The following is a 15,487-nucleotide window of genomic DNA, read 5'->3' as shown; positions in this document are numbered from 1 at the left end:
CCGGGAGATTGGGATTGGCTGGTGTGCAGAGAGACGAAAGCGGTCAGATAAGAAATTGGGAAGATAGAGGGGAGCCAGACGGTGAACAACCTTAAAAGATGCGCATAGGGTTTGGACTTCATTCTGGAAGCCGGTAGTTCTCGATAGTGACTGTACATCAGACACACTGTGTAGCTTTTTAAAAACAGATGCCCTGATCCCATCTTCAGAAGTACTAATCCAAGAGTTGATTCCAGTGTGCACCCAGGGTTGAGAATCATGGCTGTAGGAGTAGAGCTACAGGAAACTTTAATTATATCTCCCACTGTAAACCTAGGACATGATAAATAAATCTTGAGTGGCTTGAATTATCTTTTATTTCCTTCTTTCACACATGCAAAAAGTAAACTTACAGAGTGTATAATTACTAAGGAATAGAAGGACGTATGAGGCTGTATGATAGTTGTTTATAATCAGTAAATGTAATTACATCTTTTAGAACAACTGATTTCTCTTTTAAATTGTATGTCCCCAACTTTTTCAGTAATAAGCATTAGGTCTTTGATAAACTATGAAAAAGGAACGGACACAATTCGAGGTTCTACGAAAAATGAATATTGAGGTATCAAGCTTTTGACAGTTGATGCCTTAGAGTAGATGCCCACAGGGGGATTATATGAGAAGTAGTCATATTTTTAAAAATCTGTTCAAAATTGTATGGGAAACAGAAGCTTTTATAACAATATATTTAGTACAGTAAATAACAAAGTGAGTAACAGCAAATTTACTTTGAATTAAAATGGTCTGTGTGAACTGTTTCATGATATCAGAAGGCTAACTTAAAGTAGATTCCGCAAATGCCTATCCTTAAGCTGAGATTTAAAGGAATGGGTTGAGTGAGATTTTAATCTCCAACACAAGGAGAAAAGTTGATTCGAGTGACCCAAATGGAGGACCTGAGATCAAACTCATCCGTTGGGTAAGACAGTGTGGCTCTGTCTCAGGCCCCATGCTTGGATGGGGCACTGACCTGCTCTTTTCTGCGCGTCATTGGAATTCAGTTTTGAAATTTCCATCCATAATGATCTCCCAAGGGGCCCAAGCAAGTCGACGATGCAGCCTCCTTTCAGATGGAGTTGTCTTGAAAGACTTATGGTCTAAGTTGCTGCAGCCTCACATCCTTCAGGGTATGGCCTGGCCTGGGATGATATGGGATAAAAAGTTCTGAAGGAGCTGTGAGATGGCAGGCTTCCAGAAGCTTAGATGGAGATGAGAATAAATAAATGAGATGAGATTAATATTCCGAGAACTTTGGAAATGATGGTCCAGAGAGTAATAGGAAGTAGTTGGAACACAGGTGTATGGTGGTTGCTGCTGTACTCGTCCCTGTAGCACCTGAGGGCTGTCAAAAGGGGCGTCTCTCTTCTCCCACCGCATGGTAGTGTTCTGGGAGGTGACGGGCCCAAAGGGAGCCCTATGGAGAGTTCCATATGGAGACCTGAAGTCTAAATTTAACAGCACCTTAGAAAAATATGAACAGCCAGAAAATTGCCATATAGCACCAGTGTGTCATCAGCAGTTGTGTCTGACTTCAGAGTACTTCTGTGTTTGGGTTGCTGATGGAGTTTTTTTTTTAAGTTGGCATTGGTAGGATTTTTGTTTTCCAAAGAGAGAATTAATACACAAATAAATAAACACTTCTGGGACAAGTTAACAAAGAAACTTTTATAGTATTTGAAAAAACTAGAGTAAAAGCTAAGATTAGTACTTACTTTCTTATTCTTTATTAGTATACCTTTTAAAGTTCTTTTAAAATAATACTTAACAGGATATTTCAGATAAGTTTTAACAAAACACATATTTATTAAGGTTCGATTAAATTGTGTGTATTTTATACATAACCTTCTTCCTAAATGGGTTTGTGGTGACTCACAAAGATGTATATAAGGACTAAGGGAAAGTTAAGGTAAATATATCAGTTAGGATTCTTTGTTTCTACTGATAGAAACACAGCCTGAGCTGGATGTAATCAAGCAAACGAACAAAAAGAGTGACTTTAATACTTAGTACTTCATATTATTGCAAAATATAGCAATGGGCTGGCTTCAGAAAAAGATTTAGCTAGTGGCTCAAATAATGTAGCCAAAATCTAATTTTTCTCTATTTTTCTGGTCTGCCTTCTATTTTCTAAGCTTCAGCATCAGGCTCTCCATGAACGCCGTTGCCCAGACATTGTTCCAGATTTCCAGAAAAAGCAGCAGATATTTTCAAGTATCATGAATGGCAGACTCCACATCATACTGAGTTTAATGACATTTTCTTCTTAAATATTATAAATTACAATGAGAAATGTACAGGTATTTCAAGGGCATTATTCTGTGTTGCCAGGGGTTATAAGCTGCCAAACTGCATTTCAGTTAAGGCTCCTTTCCAGTAATCAGCTTAAACTCGGTTTACTAACGCAAAGCTACATTGACATAGTTTTCACAACATCATTGTGTCTTTAAATGATTAAAATTTTTGATATGGATGCTCATATTTTCCAGACTCACGGTGCCTGTGGGTAATATATCTTTCTTTTGCCTGACTTGCAGCTGGTTTGTCAATGTTGGAGTCACATTATGGGATTGCTAGACAGACTCTCAGTGTTGCTTGGCCTGAAGAAGAAGGAGGTTCATGTTTTGTGCCTTGGGCTGGATAATAGTGGCAAAACAACAATCATTAACAAACTGAAACCTTCAAATGTGAGTATCTTTGTTAGATGCTTTTCTTGTTTTCTGCTAGAGAAAGTTACTGTGAAGAATAGTTTGTTTGCCATTATAACTTCATGTAATCATATTATGAAATCCTTGTAGTAGCCTAAAGCGATAAGTATCGGTCAGCTGTAGTTTGCAGTATACCCTTTATGTGGGTATACAGGTACATTTTGATTATTTAAACTTGAATATTTTCCAAATGCCTTTTTTCCTCAAAATATCTTCACAGATTTGCTGAGTTTGTTTTCAGGTAGCATTGCCTTCTTTTTGGCTCCTTCCTCACAAGAGGAGCAAAACAAAGGGAAAGTGACTCATTTTTATAGGTTCCTGAGAGTGTGATGTGCTCCCCGTCAGCAGTGAGCAAGGTGACTTTAAGCCATTTAAGTAATAAGTAGGTGAACATATTGTTTTAATAGCTGGACAGTGTATAAGCTAGTACATTCTATACATGATGCAGAAGTTAAAGTTAGGTTCTGCCTCATGTAAAGAAAACCCACATGACACTGGACTAAATAAGAGAGAGGCTTCTTTTTCTATCATCTAAATAAGCCAGAGGAGGGATTCCAGGGCTGGTATAGCAGCTATGTGGTCCCAAGAGATCCAGGCATCTTCTGTCTTTCCACTCTGCTATCCTTAGTGCCTTCTCCACCCTCAGGATCTCTACATGGTCACCTTGGTTAACTATCATGTCGATAGTCTTAAGTCTCAAGAAGGAGAAAAGAAGAGGGCAACAGAATAGGCCTTCTTGCTAAATAAGCCCTCTTGAAAGAGCTGACCCAGAAGCCCCACTAATGACTCTTACTTACAGCTCACTGGCCACCCCTATCTCTCCGTGAGGCTGGAATTTTTTTTTTCAGAGCAGAAATAATAGGGGTCCTGTAAGTAAGACGGGAAGAATGAATATTGGGTAGGAAACTAGCATTTACAGTTATAAATACATTTATTTAGGTAAAAACCATTAATCAATTAATGACAATTGTTGAATAAAAGATAATATAGACTGCATACAGATAGGGCAAAAATTAGGAAGCTGGTACTGTTTTTGTTTATTTTTTTATATTTTTTTAATTTTTGAGGAAGATTAGCCCTGAGCTAACATCTACTGCCAATCCTCCTCTTTTTGCTGAGGAAGACTGTCCCTGAGCTAACATCCCTGCCCATCTTCCTCTCCTTGATATGTGGGATGCCTGCCACAGTGTGGCTTGACCATCGGTGCTAAGTCCGCACCTGGGATCCGAACTGGTGAACCCCGGGCCGCTGAAGCAGAATGTATGAACTTAACCACTGTGCCACCCGGCCAGCCCCAAGAAGCTGGTACTCTTAAGTACTCTTGGAGAGTGGGAAATGTTGCTGTTCGATATAGTAATTAAAGGTAGACAGGGAAAAAGACATTCTTCCTCAATAAGGAAAAAGGCCCAGATACATTGGAGTCTGTCTCCTGACCTAGGTGATTACAAGAAATTTCTTTATCAGTCCTTAAGAGGAAGATATACCATCCTACCCAGTTGGATGGGGTCCAGAAATGAATTTAGAGAACCACGGATGTCTGGCGAAGTAGGACCCTACCCGCCTGTGCCTGGGTGCGTAATCATGCTGTGAACTGGCTGTCACTAGATCCACCTGGGCTGCAGTGACTGGTGAGCTCTATCTGCACAGGAGCCGTAGGTGCGCAAGATTACAAGGGAGTGTCCTTAGGTAAGGGCCTGTTCTACAGGAGGCCTTTCCATTTTCTCCACATCAAAGAATAGTCTCAAAAGTAACTTTTTGGGGGGGGGAGCGGTAAAAGTAGTCTCAAATAAGTACAAAGTTATTGAAGCCAGAGCCACAGTTAATAGCCCCAAAATAGACCGGCCCCTCAGTGCCTACTATACTCGCACTGTCAGAAATAACTTTCAAAGAACAAAATAGAAATTATAGTCTCCTCTTTTGTCGTCCCCAGCAGTGTAGTGACCTTCTGTCCCAGACATGGTTATTACCATAGGAATAATCTTTGCTATGGATGGGAACAAGTTTTTCCCCTAAACAGGGTTGGTCTTTTGAAGACTCTTGCTCTTATTTTTTAACTTAGTTATGGAATTTTTTTCATAATTTCTGTCATTTCTAGGGAATTGAGGCAGAAAGGGAAGGAGACAGCCTGTGCTCAGTCTGTCATCTTGAAATATTTTAATACCCCTGTTTCAGACTGGTCTTGTGAAGGACGTATTGACCCTGCCTCACTTACCACATTGGTCAGGGAGAGCCCCAGGAAAACCCTGGTACAGAGCTAATAACTGAGGCTTTTTAATTAATCTTCTACTGCCTTCCAACATCCCTGCCTCTCTGTTACATCTGGTCAGTTATGGAACCAGCCTCAACAGCTCCTGGGCTATTTTAAGGGGATCACCTAATTGCTGACACCACTTCCTGAGCCTTAATCTTTGGGCAAATATCCTGTCTCCTCGTAACGATTCATCTCTAGATCCTGAGAGCAGAGTAAGTGTCTTTGTTTTTTTTTTTTTAACTTGGTGATAATAGACAAGAGGCCGCTTGAAATGGGACTTAGGCCCCAAAACCTCTGTCACTCAGGTAGATATGTAACACTCGCTTCCTCCCTGCCTTCAAACCTAAAAAGAGCCTCTGGTGAGCTTACATCTACTATTAGAAACATTATTCCTAATGAATTAAGTGAATTATAGAAATCTACAATGCTCTTAGGGAATGTCTTATAAAAAAAATTGCAAATCTTATTTATAGTAATCTCTTATTTTTTTGAGATTAATATCATTTTCTATATAATTAGATACTTACTGGACCTAAACTGGATTTTAATATTAAGCTATCTTAATGTTTGTTTATTGTCAATATATTGAGGTTGCTGGTGTCTTTTAAACTGATGAATAGGGAGAGAGGGGGAACATTTTAACCTGTTCACTCTTTTCAAGAATCTGGTCTTAGCTGTCATTTTCTTAGAGATGTACTTTATGAACACCTTTCTGTTAAAATTCCCATTTTCCCCCCATTCCCCGACATAACTGCTCTCATTCTGTCACATCATCCAATTATACATTCTCAGCGTTTGAAACAATTTGAAATTATGTTGTATATTCAGTTGGTAACTTGTTTATTAAATTTTTCCTCATAGTAAATTTAAATTCCACAAGAGCACAGATCTTTTGTTATTCAACACTGCGTCCTGATTACCTAGAATATTGCTTGATACTTAAGTATATTTTTGGATGAATGGACTGATGGGTGATTTCTTTATTTTCATTTTTTGGCAGGGAATGATGACTGATGGCACCAAGGATGTCATTTTCAGCACTTAATGACACTAATCAAATAGGGTCTCTCTCAGGAATCTTGTTCTATTTTTGTTGATGTTTGTCTATCCCTGGGCTGTCTCAGATGGTTTGCTCCACTTAGGTCGTAATTCCTACACTTTTTGCTTGCTTTGCACCATTCACTGTCTGATTTAGAGAATGACTAAATGTTTTATTCCTGGATAGAGCAGGGACAGATGAATGTTGGAGACTATCTTTTGCAATTCCTTAGAAGAAAATGAATCCCACTTGAATCTGGAAGTCCCAGGTCACATATCTTGTCCTATCCTGATTAATTTGTGCAGTTTCTACTTTCTAATTATCTTACATTAGAACTTTAGAAGTGAGGGGAAGAAAAGAAAGTTGGTTAATTTTATCCCTCTTAAGCAAAACAGCAAGTTAAAGGGAGATTCTCTGGAAACAAAGAGTTTGCGAAGCAGCCGGGTGATGTTGGAGGGGCTAGGAGAATGTTCTCATTACAATGGGGGAGACAAGCCTGCTATCTTGAGGCATACTTTCTGAGCTGTCTTTAAACTTTTGACTTCCTCACTTTTTTATTTTTCGTATGTTTTCCTAATAATAATAGCGGATAATTTTATCACATGATTGGCACATGAAAACCCTTAAAATCAGAACAGTGGAACATTTTGGGACAACAAAAATTAGGAAACTCTTTATTCCAAAGTTTGTTGTGTATTGAAGGAACCCTAAGGTACGAGGCAGGAATCTGAATTGCAGGGAGTAAATTCTGTCTACCATAAACAGAAGAACACTAGGCAGCTCGTAGGATGGGAGGAAAGCGGAATAAACAGACGTCAGAAGGTGACCCAGGGCCGCTCTGCAGAGGCCTTCTCCCCGGCACATCGCTGCTGAGGTGACTAGCGCCAGGGCTTTCAGCTTCTGCCTTTCCATCTGAGTTTTGAGTTTCCAGAAGTAGACTACCAAAGTGAACATATGCTGTGGGGCAGCAGTTTCCCCTCTCCTCCTCCTGTTTTCACGTGAAAGCAGCAAGGTGAACTCAAGGGGTTATTTTTTAAGTTACACTTGTGGGAGTGTGGAGAAAATTGGGGACGAGACTGAAATCAGGGAGTATAATTATAATAACAGCAAATATTTGTGGAGTATGTACTGTGGGCCAGACACTGTGTTGAGTGTTTGGCATCAGTTAACTCATTTAATTCTCGTGATAACTTTATGAGTTAAGGGTAATAATAACGTGTTTCACATTTGAGAAAACTAAGGCTTAGAGAAGTTGCGTAACTTGTCTAAGGGAGCACGTGAGCGGGTAGGAGTCATTAGGAGACTGTTGTAGCTGCTCACAGCAGGAAACGGGGAGGCCTGAATAGTGAGTGAGCTGAGGGGGTGGTGTTCTGTCGGGGGCGTGGGAAGGGAGGAGTCAAGAATGACTCCTAGGGTTTTGTTCAGAAGGAGGCGTTTGATGAGGTAGGTGGTCAGTGTGAGGCTTGTCACTGCCTGCGGGACTTGGCGGCAGGTCTCCTGCTGTTCCCTTGCCCCAGCAGTCTTTTCTCCACACATGTTCCCCACCACAGCCTCGGGGCCCTGCCTCTCCTGCTTGGTTGCAGACAGCCCTGTCCCTTCCTCAGGGCACCTGAGACAGACAGGCTTACTGGGGGGTATGTTCCTCCGTGTCTTGGGGTCATTTGTGCTGGCTAATCCCTCTGACTGGAATGTTGTTTGCCAGGATCTTGTGGTAGCTTTTCCCTGTCTTGATATTCACTCCTGGGTCAGATGTTGCCTCCTCAGAGAGGCTTTTCCTGGGCACCCTTCCTCCATGCCCCAGGCCAACCTCCTCTGCCCGGTGGCCTCCCACCCGGTCACCTTTCATTGCCCGCATCACTGCCAGAAGTTGTGTTCATTCGTAACCTAGTTGTTTATTGCTGTTCACCTCCTCTGCATCTTCAGCTCCATGAGAGCAGGGCCCGTGTATATGCACCATCTAGACATGAGGACTGGCCTCCATAGCGTGTATAAACTCAATAAGTATGTGATGGAAGATTAGAAAGTCCTGTGTGTGAACGAACTCAGGGTGACTCACCAAACCACGTGAAGTCCTTGGTAACTTCAGCAAGCCACAAAACGTGAATTAAGACACACATGTTATGCAGATTCCTTATTAGTAAATCTTAAACTTTAAAGAATTCACACAGTTATCCCGTTGCAAAAATTGTAATTTTGTTTAATCCTCAGTGGCAGATTTTAGAATTGGAAATCTGGATGCTTTTTTTTAACCTGACGAAAAATTTTTCTTTGGCAATTGCAAATTTCTAAACTTATTTTTTCTCTTAAAGGCTCAATCTCAAGATATAGTTCCAACGATAGGATTCAGCATAGAGAAATTTAAATCATCCAGGTAATTCACTTTATTATACTTGTGACTAAGAAGTTGTGGGTGAAAAATGATAATATTAGATCTACCTACTCATTCCTCCTACGTTTAGAAAAAGAAATTTGTTGTTTCAGAAGCCTGTAGGCATTAAAATATTTGTACCACTGCCTCTGGGTTTTTTTTCAGAATTTAGAGTTTAGACAAACTCTGATAATGTCGCTAGCAAAGAAAACATCTCTTTTTATATGTTATCCATTGAAAAATCATATTTATATTCAATAAATTCATTTTATGGCACTTGAAGATTGGCCCAAGTTGAATATTGTGTATTCAAGGGTGGTTTCTTTGATTGAAAAACAATTTACAATTTTAAGTAAAAGTTACATTTTAAGTTAGTAGCTTATAATGTCCTGTTTTTGTTGTTGTTTGTTTTTCTTTTTTTGTAGTTTGTCTTTTACAGTGTTTGATATGTCAGGTCAAGGAAGATACAGAAATCTCTGGGAACACTATTATAAGTAAGTATATTTGTGAATATTACTTAACTATATGGTTGTATTTTAATAACAGAAATGATCAGAAATCTAAAAGATTACATGGGCTGGGTTGCAATGTTTATTTTTTTTCCTATAATTTAAGCATATTTCCTAATTTTAAAAAAAGTGCAGTCATACTTGACATTATTTCTCAAATGCTTCGTATCCTTCATGACCTTGGGCCTTTGCAGGTACTGTTTCTGTTTTTAACACTGTTCTACCCTATCTCTCTGCAGCTCAAGGTTCATATCTTAATGCTTTAAAGACTAGCTCAAAATTCACCTCCTCTGTAAAGTGTCAACTTAAAAGGAAATTCATCTATTTTACCCTCAAAATGAGTTCACTCAGGAATAGCCAAAAGAACTGCAATTTGGGACGTGCACGCTATGGCAAACCCTAGGCAAATCCAGAAAACAACCAAGGGCGCTGCTTTTGTAGAGGAAAAGGGAGAGAGGGAGGGGCTGCTCTAAAGGAAAGCCCATTGGGGGAGAGTGACAGTTCAGGGCAGCAACGGCTTCCCATTGGCTGAGCTGCGGTGTTTCTGATTGGCTGAGCCGTGGAGTTTCTCATTGGCTGAACTGTGGTTTCTCATTGGCTGACATGCAGCATTTCTCATTGGCTGAGCTGTGGAGTTTCTGATTGGCTGAGCTGAAGCGTTTCTGATTGGCTGGGCTGTTGCCAGGAGGGAGAGAAACCTTCCTTCAGTAGTTAGGCAGCTGTGCTTCTGGTCCAGATGCCAGAGTCCATGTCTTCCTGTTTGGGGTAACTGCCTGGGGTGTGAGAGCCCCCCACAGGCCTTCCCTGTCCAGTTTGGCTAAGGTTTCTTTATCAGTTTCCACAGAAGTTTCACTGTTTTGCCCAGTCATGGTGCCCCCCATGTCCACACAGTACTCTCTCCATTCACGTGTCTGTCATCATTGTGTACCACAGCTGCCTCCCTAATGGGATTGTGAACTCAAGGCCAGGGATTATTTCTAATTCAGATTATTTTTTCAAGGCCAAGTATGATGCTGGGTAGTAAATATTTATAGAATAAATTTAGTTGAAATAACAGTGCTGTCTAGTGGTTGACCTATTTGTTCTACAATCATTCTAAACAAGATATTTTTCAGCATATGCAAATCAAGCTCTCACTAATTACTTCATATTAGCAGCTGTCAAGGTGCTGGAATCCCTGTGTGTTGTACCCTCTTGAGGTTCACCGTGGTGTTAACGTGAATTCGTTAACCTGCAGTGCTGCCAGGCTCCTCCCTTCCGTAGACAGCATGTGGCTCACTTTTGGAGTCTGAAACTTACAAACAGCAGCCTTTGAGGAAATGCCCTCTTGTCACTGTCTGTAACTCTTGCCTTGAAATGGTATGTGATGACTGCCAGATCAGATTTTAATTTTGAGTGATTGATTCTTTCCTTTAACGTGGGAACACAGGACAGTGTATTCCTCGGATGTGAACCAGAGGAGACGTGTTCCAGGTATTCTTTTCAGTGAGTACTAATAGATTGAAGGCCTCTTTAAATCACGGAGATGCAGAGGAGCTCTGAAGTACAGAGAAAAGAGTGCTTTAGATTTGAGGATCCATTTGAACAAGGAAAAGAGGCATGTTGGTGGTATCCTGCATTAAATTCCCTGGGGAAATGTGACTGTTTTTTTGGTTTTGTTTTGTTTGGGGTGTTTTTTCAGGTAACTTGAGTTTTTAGTATAGAATTGTTTTTATTCCTCCTCTAATTAGTTGGTAAATGATTCCCTTTTTTAAAAATGTATTTACTTCAGCTACTATTTTAAACATAACATTTATTTTAATTACAGGGAACAAAAACATAGAAAATAGTACTTCAACAAGAGGAAACTTTTTCTGATTTTAACTCCTTTTTCTTCAAAATCTTTTTGGAAGAAGTTAATGAATTCAGGAATATTATAGATAGATTGTAGCTTGGTTAATATGGTTACTATTGAGAAGTCTACCATAATAGTAAACTTATTTCCTGTATCTCTATACTTTAACAATTATGAAAGAACAAGTACATTTTAATCTGTTAGACTGAAAGGGGTTAAAAAGATTAAGTCTACTGTTGGCAAAACAGGCCACTCTTACAATGGAAATGTAACATCCTCTTCAGGGTAATTTATCAGTATCTGTTAAAATGAAAAATGTTCATGCCCCAGCCATCATTTTTGCTTTGTGAAAAGTACGGTATCTTTAGGACTAGTGGGCAAAGATACAAAGAAGAATATGTGTTGAGCATTATTTGTACTGACATTTTTAATATCTCAATTATATAAAGAAAAATATTCTTAATAAAAATATGTGCTTAGTATATATAGAGAGAAGAAAATTTATCAGTGGAATGTGCACCACACCATTAATGGCATTTGTTTTTGGAATGATAATATTATAAAGGAAGTTTATTTTGGCATTTATATGATTCTGTGATGTTAATTGTTATATAACTTTTGCATATTAGTCTTACCATTAAAAAAGAAATAAAGTATAAAATATAAGGAGTGCGCGTTTTGTAATGTTTGGAAAATATAGAAAAGAATATAAAAAATTGTTTTCCGTAAATCTCACTATTAATAAATTTACCATTGTTAATCTCTTTGATATGTTTCCTCTTTTTTGAAATATATGTTTTGTACTTTACGTAATTGAGAAAGGAACCCTCTAAATTATGTACCATAGATAGATTTTTATCCTGCTTTTCCAATTAACATTCTATGGTAAGAGTAAATCAAGAAAAACAGGCAAAGAATACAAGTCTAACGGCTGCCCAATATTTTTTCATGTGCCTGTGCCAAAATTTGCTTAATCATTTCTCTATTTTGGGACATAAAGGCTATTCTCAGTTTTTGAACATTATAAACAAACCTTCGTTTAACATCTTGTTGCATAAATCTTTGTCATAGTTCATGTTTCCTTAGAATAAATTCCAGAAATAAAAGTTACTGGCTCAAAGCGATTGAACATTTTTAAAGCTCTTAATAGATATTTCCAGCTGTATCAGTTTCTGTATCTCCTAGTACTGTATGACTGTGATGATGTGCATTTTTTTAAATGATGGGAGAAAACAGTATTAAAAAGTTGTTTGATTTTTATATTCATTGATTACTAATGACATTGAACTTCAAAGTCTTAATTTATGGCCGGAATAAGTGATTCACAAAAAGGTATGAATGTCCAATAAATATATGAAAATATATTGAACTTCACTAGCAATTAATGAAAACCAAGTAAGATAATGTGCTATTAGAATGGCAAAAATGGAAAAGAATGATAGCTGTGCTGGCAAGGGGGTGGAAAAGCACTGGTAGTAGTATGAATTGATACAGTGTTTCTGGAGGACAATTTGTTAGTGTTTATCTGAAACTTTAAATTTTGTATGTATTCCTAGAAATTTTATTCCTTAGCGCAAATCTTAAAGTATCAAGAAATTTTAAAAATGTGTTTAGGAGGGTGTTTATCCCCAAATTTTTCATAATAATGAAAATTGGAAATAACCTGTAAGTCAAACAATAGAAGTTTGGCACAATATTTGATGACACACCCATGCAATGTCATACCTCATCACCATTAAAAGAAAGGCACAGAGAGAATCAGTGATTTTTGAAGTGCCAGTGGGATCTATAAGTGAATTCTTTTTTTTTTAAGTATGCTTTTTTTTTTGGTGAGGAAGATTGGTCCTGAGCTAACATCTGTTGACAATCTTCCTCTTTTTTTTTTTCCTTCTCCAAAGCCCTGATATGTAATTGTGTCTCATTCTAGTTCTTTTATGTGGGATGCTGCCACAGCACAGCTTGATGAGCAGTGTATAAGTCCACGCCCCTCAGGATCTGAACCAGCAAACCCTGGGCCGCCAAAGTGGAGTGCACAAACTTAACCACTCGGCAATGGGGCCGGCCCTATAATTGAATTCTTAAGCCGGTTCACTGGCTGGTGATCAGCTTAGAAAAATCAAATAGAATAAAGTAAAAGCTGTTTCTAAGTATTGTTTCAGGAGACTTATTTCAAATATATTTACATATACTTAGGTGTCTACTGCATCTTAAAGTAAAAGGTATTTCTTACTGTGGTTATGGTAAAAATATTCAGGAAACACTGGTGTAGAGCTTTAATGTTTCATATGAAAGTAGATCAAACTATACTGCACAAAAAGATCAAGGAAATGTACATGTATATTAGAAAGGCAGGGTGTGGAAAAGCAGGGTCCCATTTAAATACAGATGTAGATATTCATATGTCAATGTACACAAAGGAAATGTCAAAATTGATTTACACGAGGGGCTGGCCCCGTGGCCGAGTGGTTAAGTTCGCGCGCTCCGCTGCAGGCAGCCCAGTGTTTCGTCGGTTCGAATCCTGGGCGCGGACATGGCACTGCTCGTCAGACCACGCTGAGGCAGCGTCCCACATGCCACAACTAGAGGAACCCACAACGAAGAATATACAACTATGTACCGGGGGGCTTTGGGGAGAAAAAGGAAAAAATAAAATCTTTAAAAAAAAAAAAATTGATTTACACGAAAATATTAATCATTGTATCTGTGTAATATGGTTATGGTTTTTCTTGTAATTTTTTAAAATTATGAAATAAATCATTAAATTTATCATATTATCATCCAAATAAAAAGAAATTGTTACATGAAATATCACTAATAGTTACTATATTAATCACTTATATAATCTAATAAGAAACAGCACCAAAGCCTGTAATCATAAGTGGACATAAGATATGAGGAGATAATATACAGGTTAGGAAATGCAGATGAATAGCAAACATGGAGAAATGTGTAGGTTTATCTTAATTTTTCTCATTCTTTGTATTATACAGAGAAGGACAAGCCATTATTTTTGTCATTGACAGTAGTGATAGACTAAGAATGGTTGTGGCCAAGGAGGAACTCGATACCCTTCTCAACCATCCAGGTATGTTGTGTCTTTCAGTCTGTGAGATCTGTTGCTTTGGCGTCTGTTTACATAGCATGTTTTGTTCTTGGGTGTTGGCAAAAAGTGTTGCTTACACAATGTAATTATCTTTTATTTAAAATTTTTGAACTTTAAAACATATTCATAATGCAGAATTCATAATATTTTTACCTATAGCACTGTGTATCTTTTAAATTTCAAAGCTATTTGCAATGCTTTCCAAAAATAAAAATGCCTTTTTCTTAAGATTACATAAAGACTATGTGTCAATAGCAAAAAATGCAGACAGAAAACGAGTAAGGAAAAAAGTAAAAAGCCATGTCTTTCAACTCTCATTAGGTTTTTTTGGTTACCATCTTTACATGTGCATGTATGTATGTGTAATCACAGTATTTCTTACAGATTTATTGTGGGAATTCTTTTAAAACAAATCTTTTCTGTTTTTAAATTCCAACTGTCAGCCCCACCCCTTTCAAGATACCAGTATTAACAGTTTGGTGTTTTTTTCTCTCATACCTTTATATATACCATAGCATTCACATATATATATGCACACACACACACACATATACATACATATGTGCATCCTTGCATACATACATATACAGGTACTAAAGGTATATATGGGGTTGGGGGCTATGAGGACTGTCACTGTTATTGACTATAATGGGATCATATTCTATATGCTCTTCTGCATCTTCCTACCTTCAAATAACACTGCATGAAATCCTTTAAGTCCGACTGCATATATGTAATTATTCTTTTTAATGGTGCCTGATATGCCATACTGTGAGTGTATCACCATTCATTCAATCATTCACCTACTGATAGATACTCTTTTTATTTTTCCACACTACAAACAATGCTCCAGTAAGTATTGTGGAACTCTGCATTTCTGGCCTTACTCAAGCCAAAAGATTTTTTTTTTAATTGAGTTAATGATAGGTTACAATCCTGTGTGAATTCAGTTGTACATTACTGTTTGTCATTCGTGTTGTAGGTGCACCACTTCACCCTTTATGCCCACCCCCCACCCCACCTTTCCCCTGGTATCCACTAAACTGTTCTCTTAGTCCACATTTTTAAATTCCTCATATGAGTGGAGTCATACACAGATTATCCTTCTCTAGCTGGCTTATTTTACTTAACATAATTCCCTCAAGGTCCATCCATGTTATTGCAAATGGAATGATTTTGTTCTGTTTTGCAGCTGAGTAGTATGCCGTTGTATATATGTAACACATCTTCTTTATCCATTCGTCTGTTGATGGGCACTTAGGTTGCTTCCATGTCTTGGCTATTGTAAATAATGCTGCAGTGAACATTGGGGTACATAGGACTTTTGGGATTGTTGACTTCAAGCTCTTTGGATAAATACCCAGTAGTGGGATGGCTGGATTGTATGATAGTTCTATTTTTAATTTTTTGAGGAATCTCCATACTGTTTTCCATAGTGGCTGCACCAGTTTGCATTCCCACCAGCAGTGTATGAGGGTTCCTTTTTCTCCACAACCTCTCCAACATTTGTTAGTATTAGTTTTAGATATTTTTGTCATTCTAATGGGTGTAAGGTGATATCTTAGTGTAGTTTTGATTTGCATTTCCCTGATGATCAGCGATGATGAGCATCTTTTCATGTGCCTGTTGGCCATCCATA

The 15,487-nt window shown here is 38.2% G+C and overlaps 1 protein-coding gene across 1 annotated transcript in view; it reads left to right on the top strand.

Annotated features, from left to right (window-relative positions):
• Positions 1–15,487, top strand: part of ARL6 (ADP ribosylation factor like GTPase 6) — a 40,734-nt gene that overhangs the window by 599 nt on the left and 24,648 nt on the right. Inside the window, exons 2-5 of the mRNA XM_001504416.6 lie at positions 2,574–2,723; positions 8,344–8,405; positions 8,828–8,896; positions 13,736–13,830. Coding sequence (XP_001504466.1) covers positions 2,601–2,723; positions 8,344–8,405; positions 8,828–8,896; positions 13,736–13,830 — 349 coding nt within the window. The 5' untranslated portion in view covers positions 2,574–2,600. The remainder of the gene's footprint in view (positions 1–2,573; positions 2,724–8,343; positions 8,406–8,827; positions 8,897–13,735; positions 13,831–15,487) is intronic.

Source organism: Equus caballus, chromosome 19 (genome assembly GCF_041296265.1).
Source record: "Equus caballus isolate H_3958 breed thoroughbred chromosome 19, TB-T2T, whole genome shotgun sequence".
NCBI classification, from domain to species: domain Eukaryota; kingdom Metazoa; phylum Chordata; class Mammalia; order Perissodactyla; family Equidae; genus Equus; species Equus caballus.
Note: the sequence above shows the minus strand (reverse complement) of the source record. Positions and strands in the feature narration are given on the sequence as shown.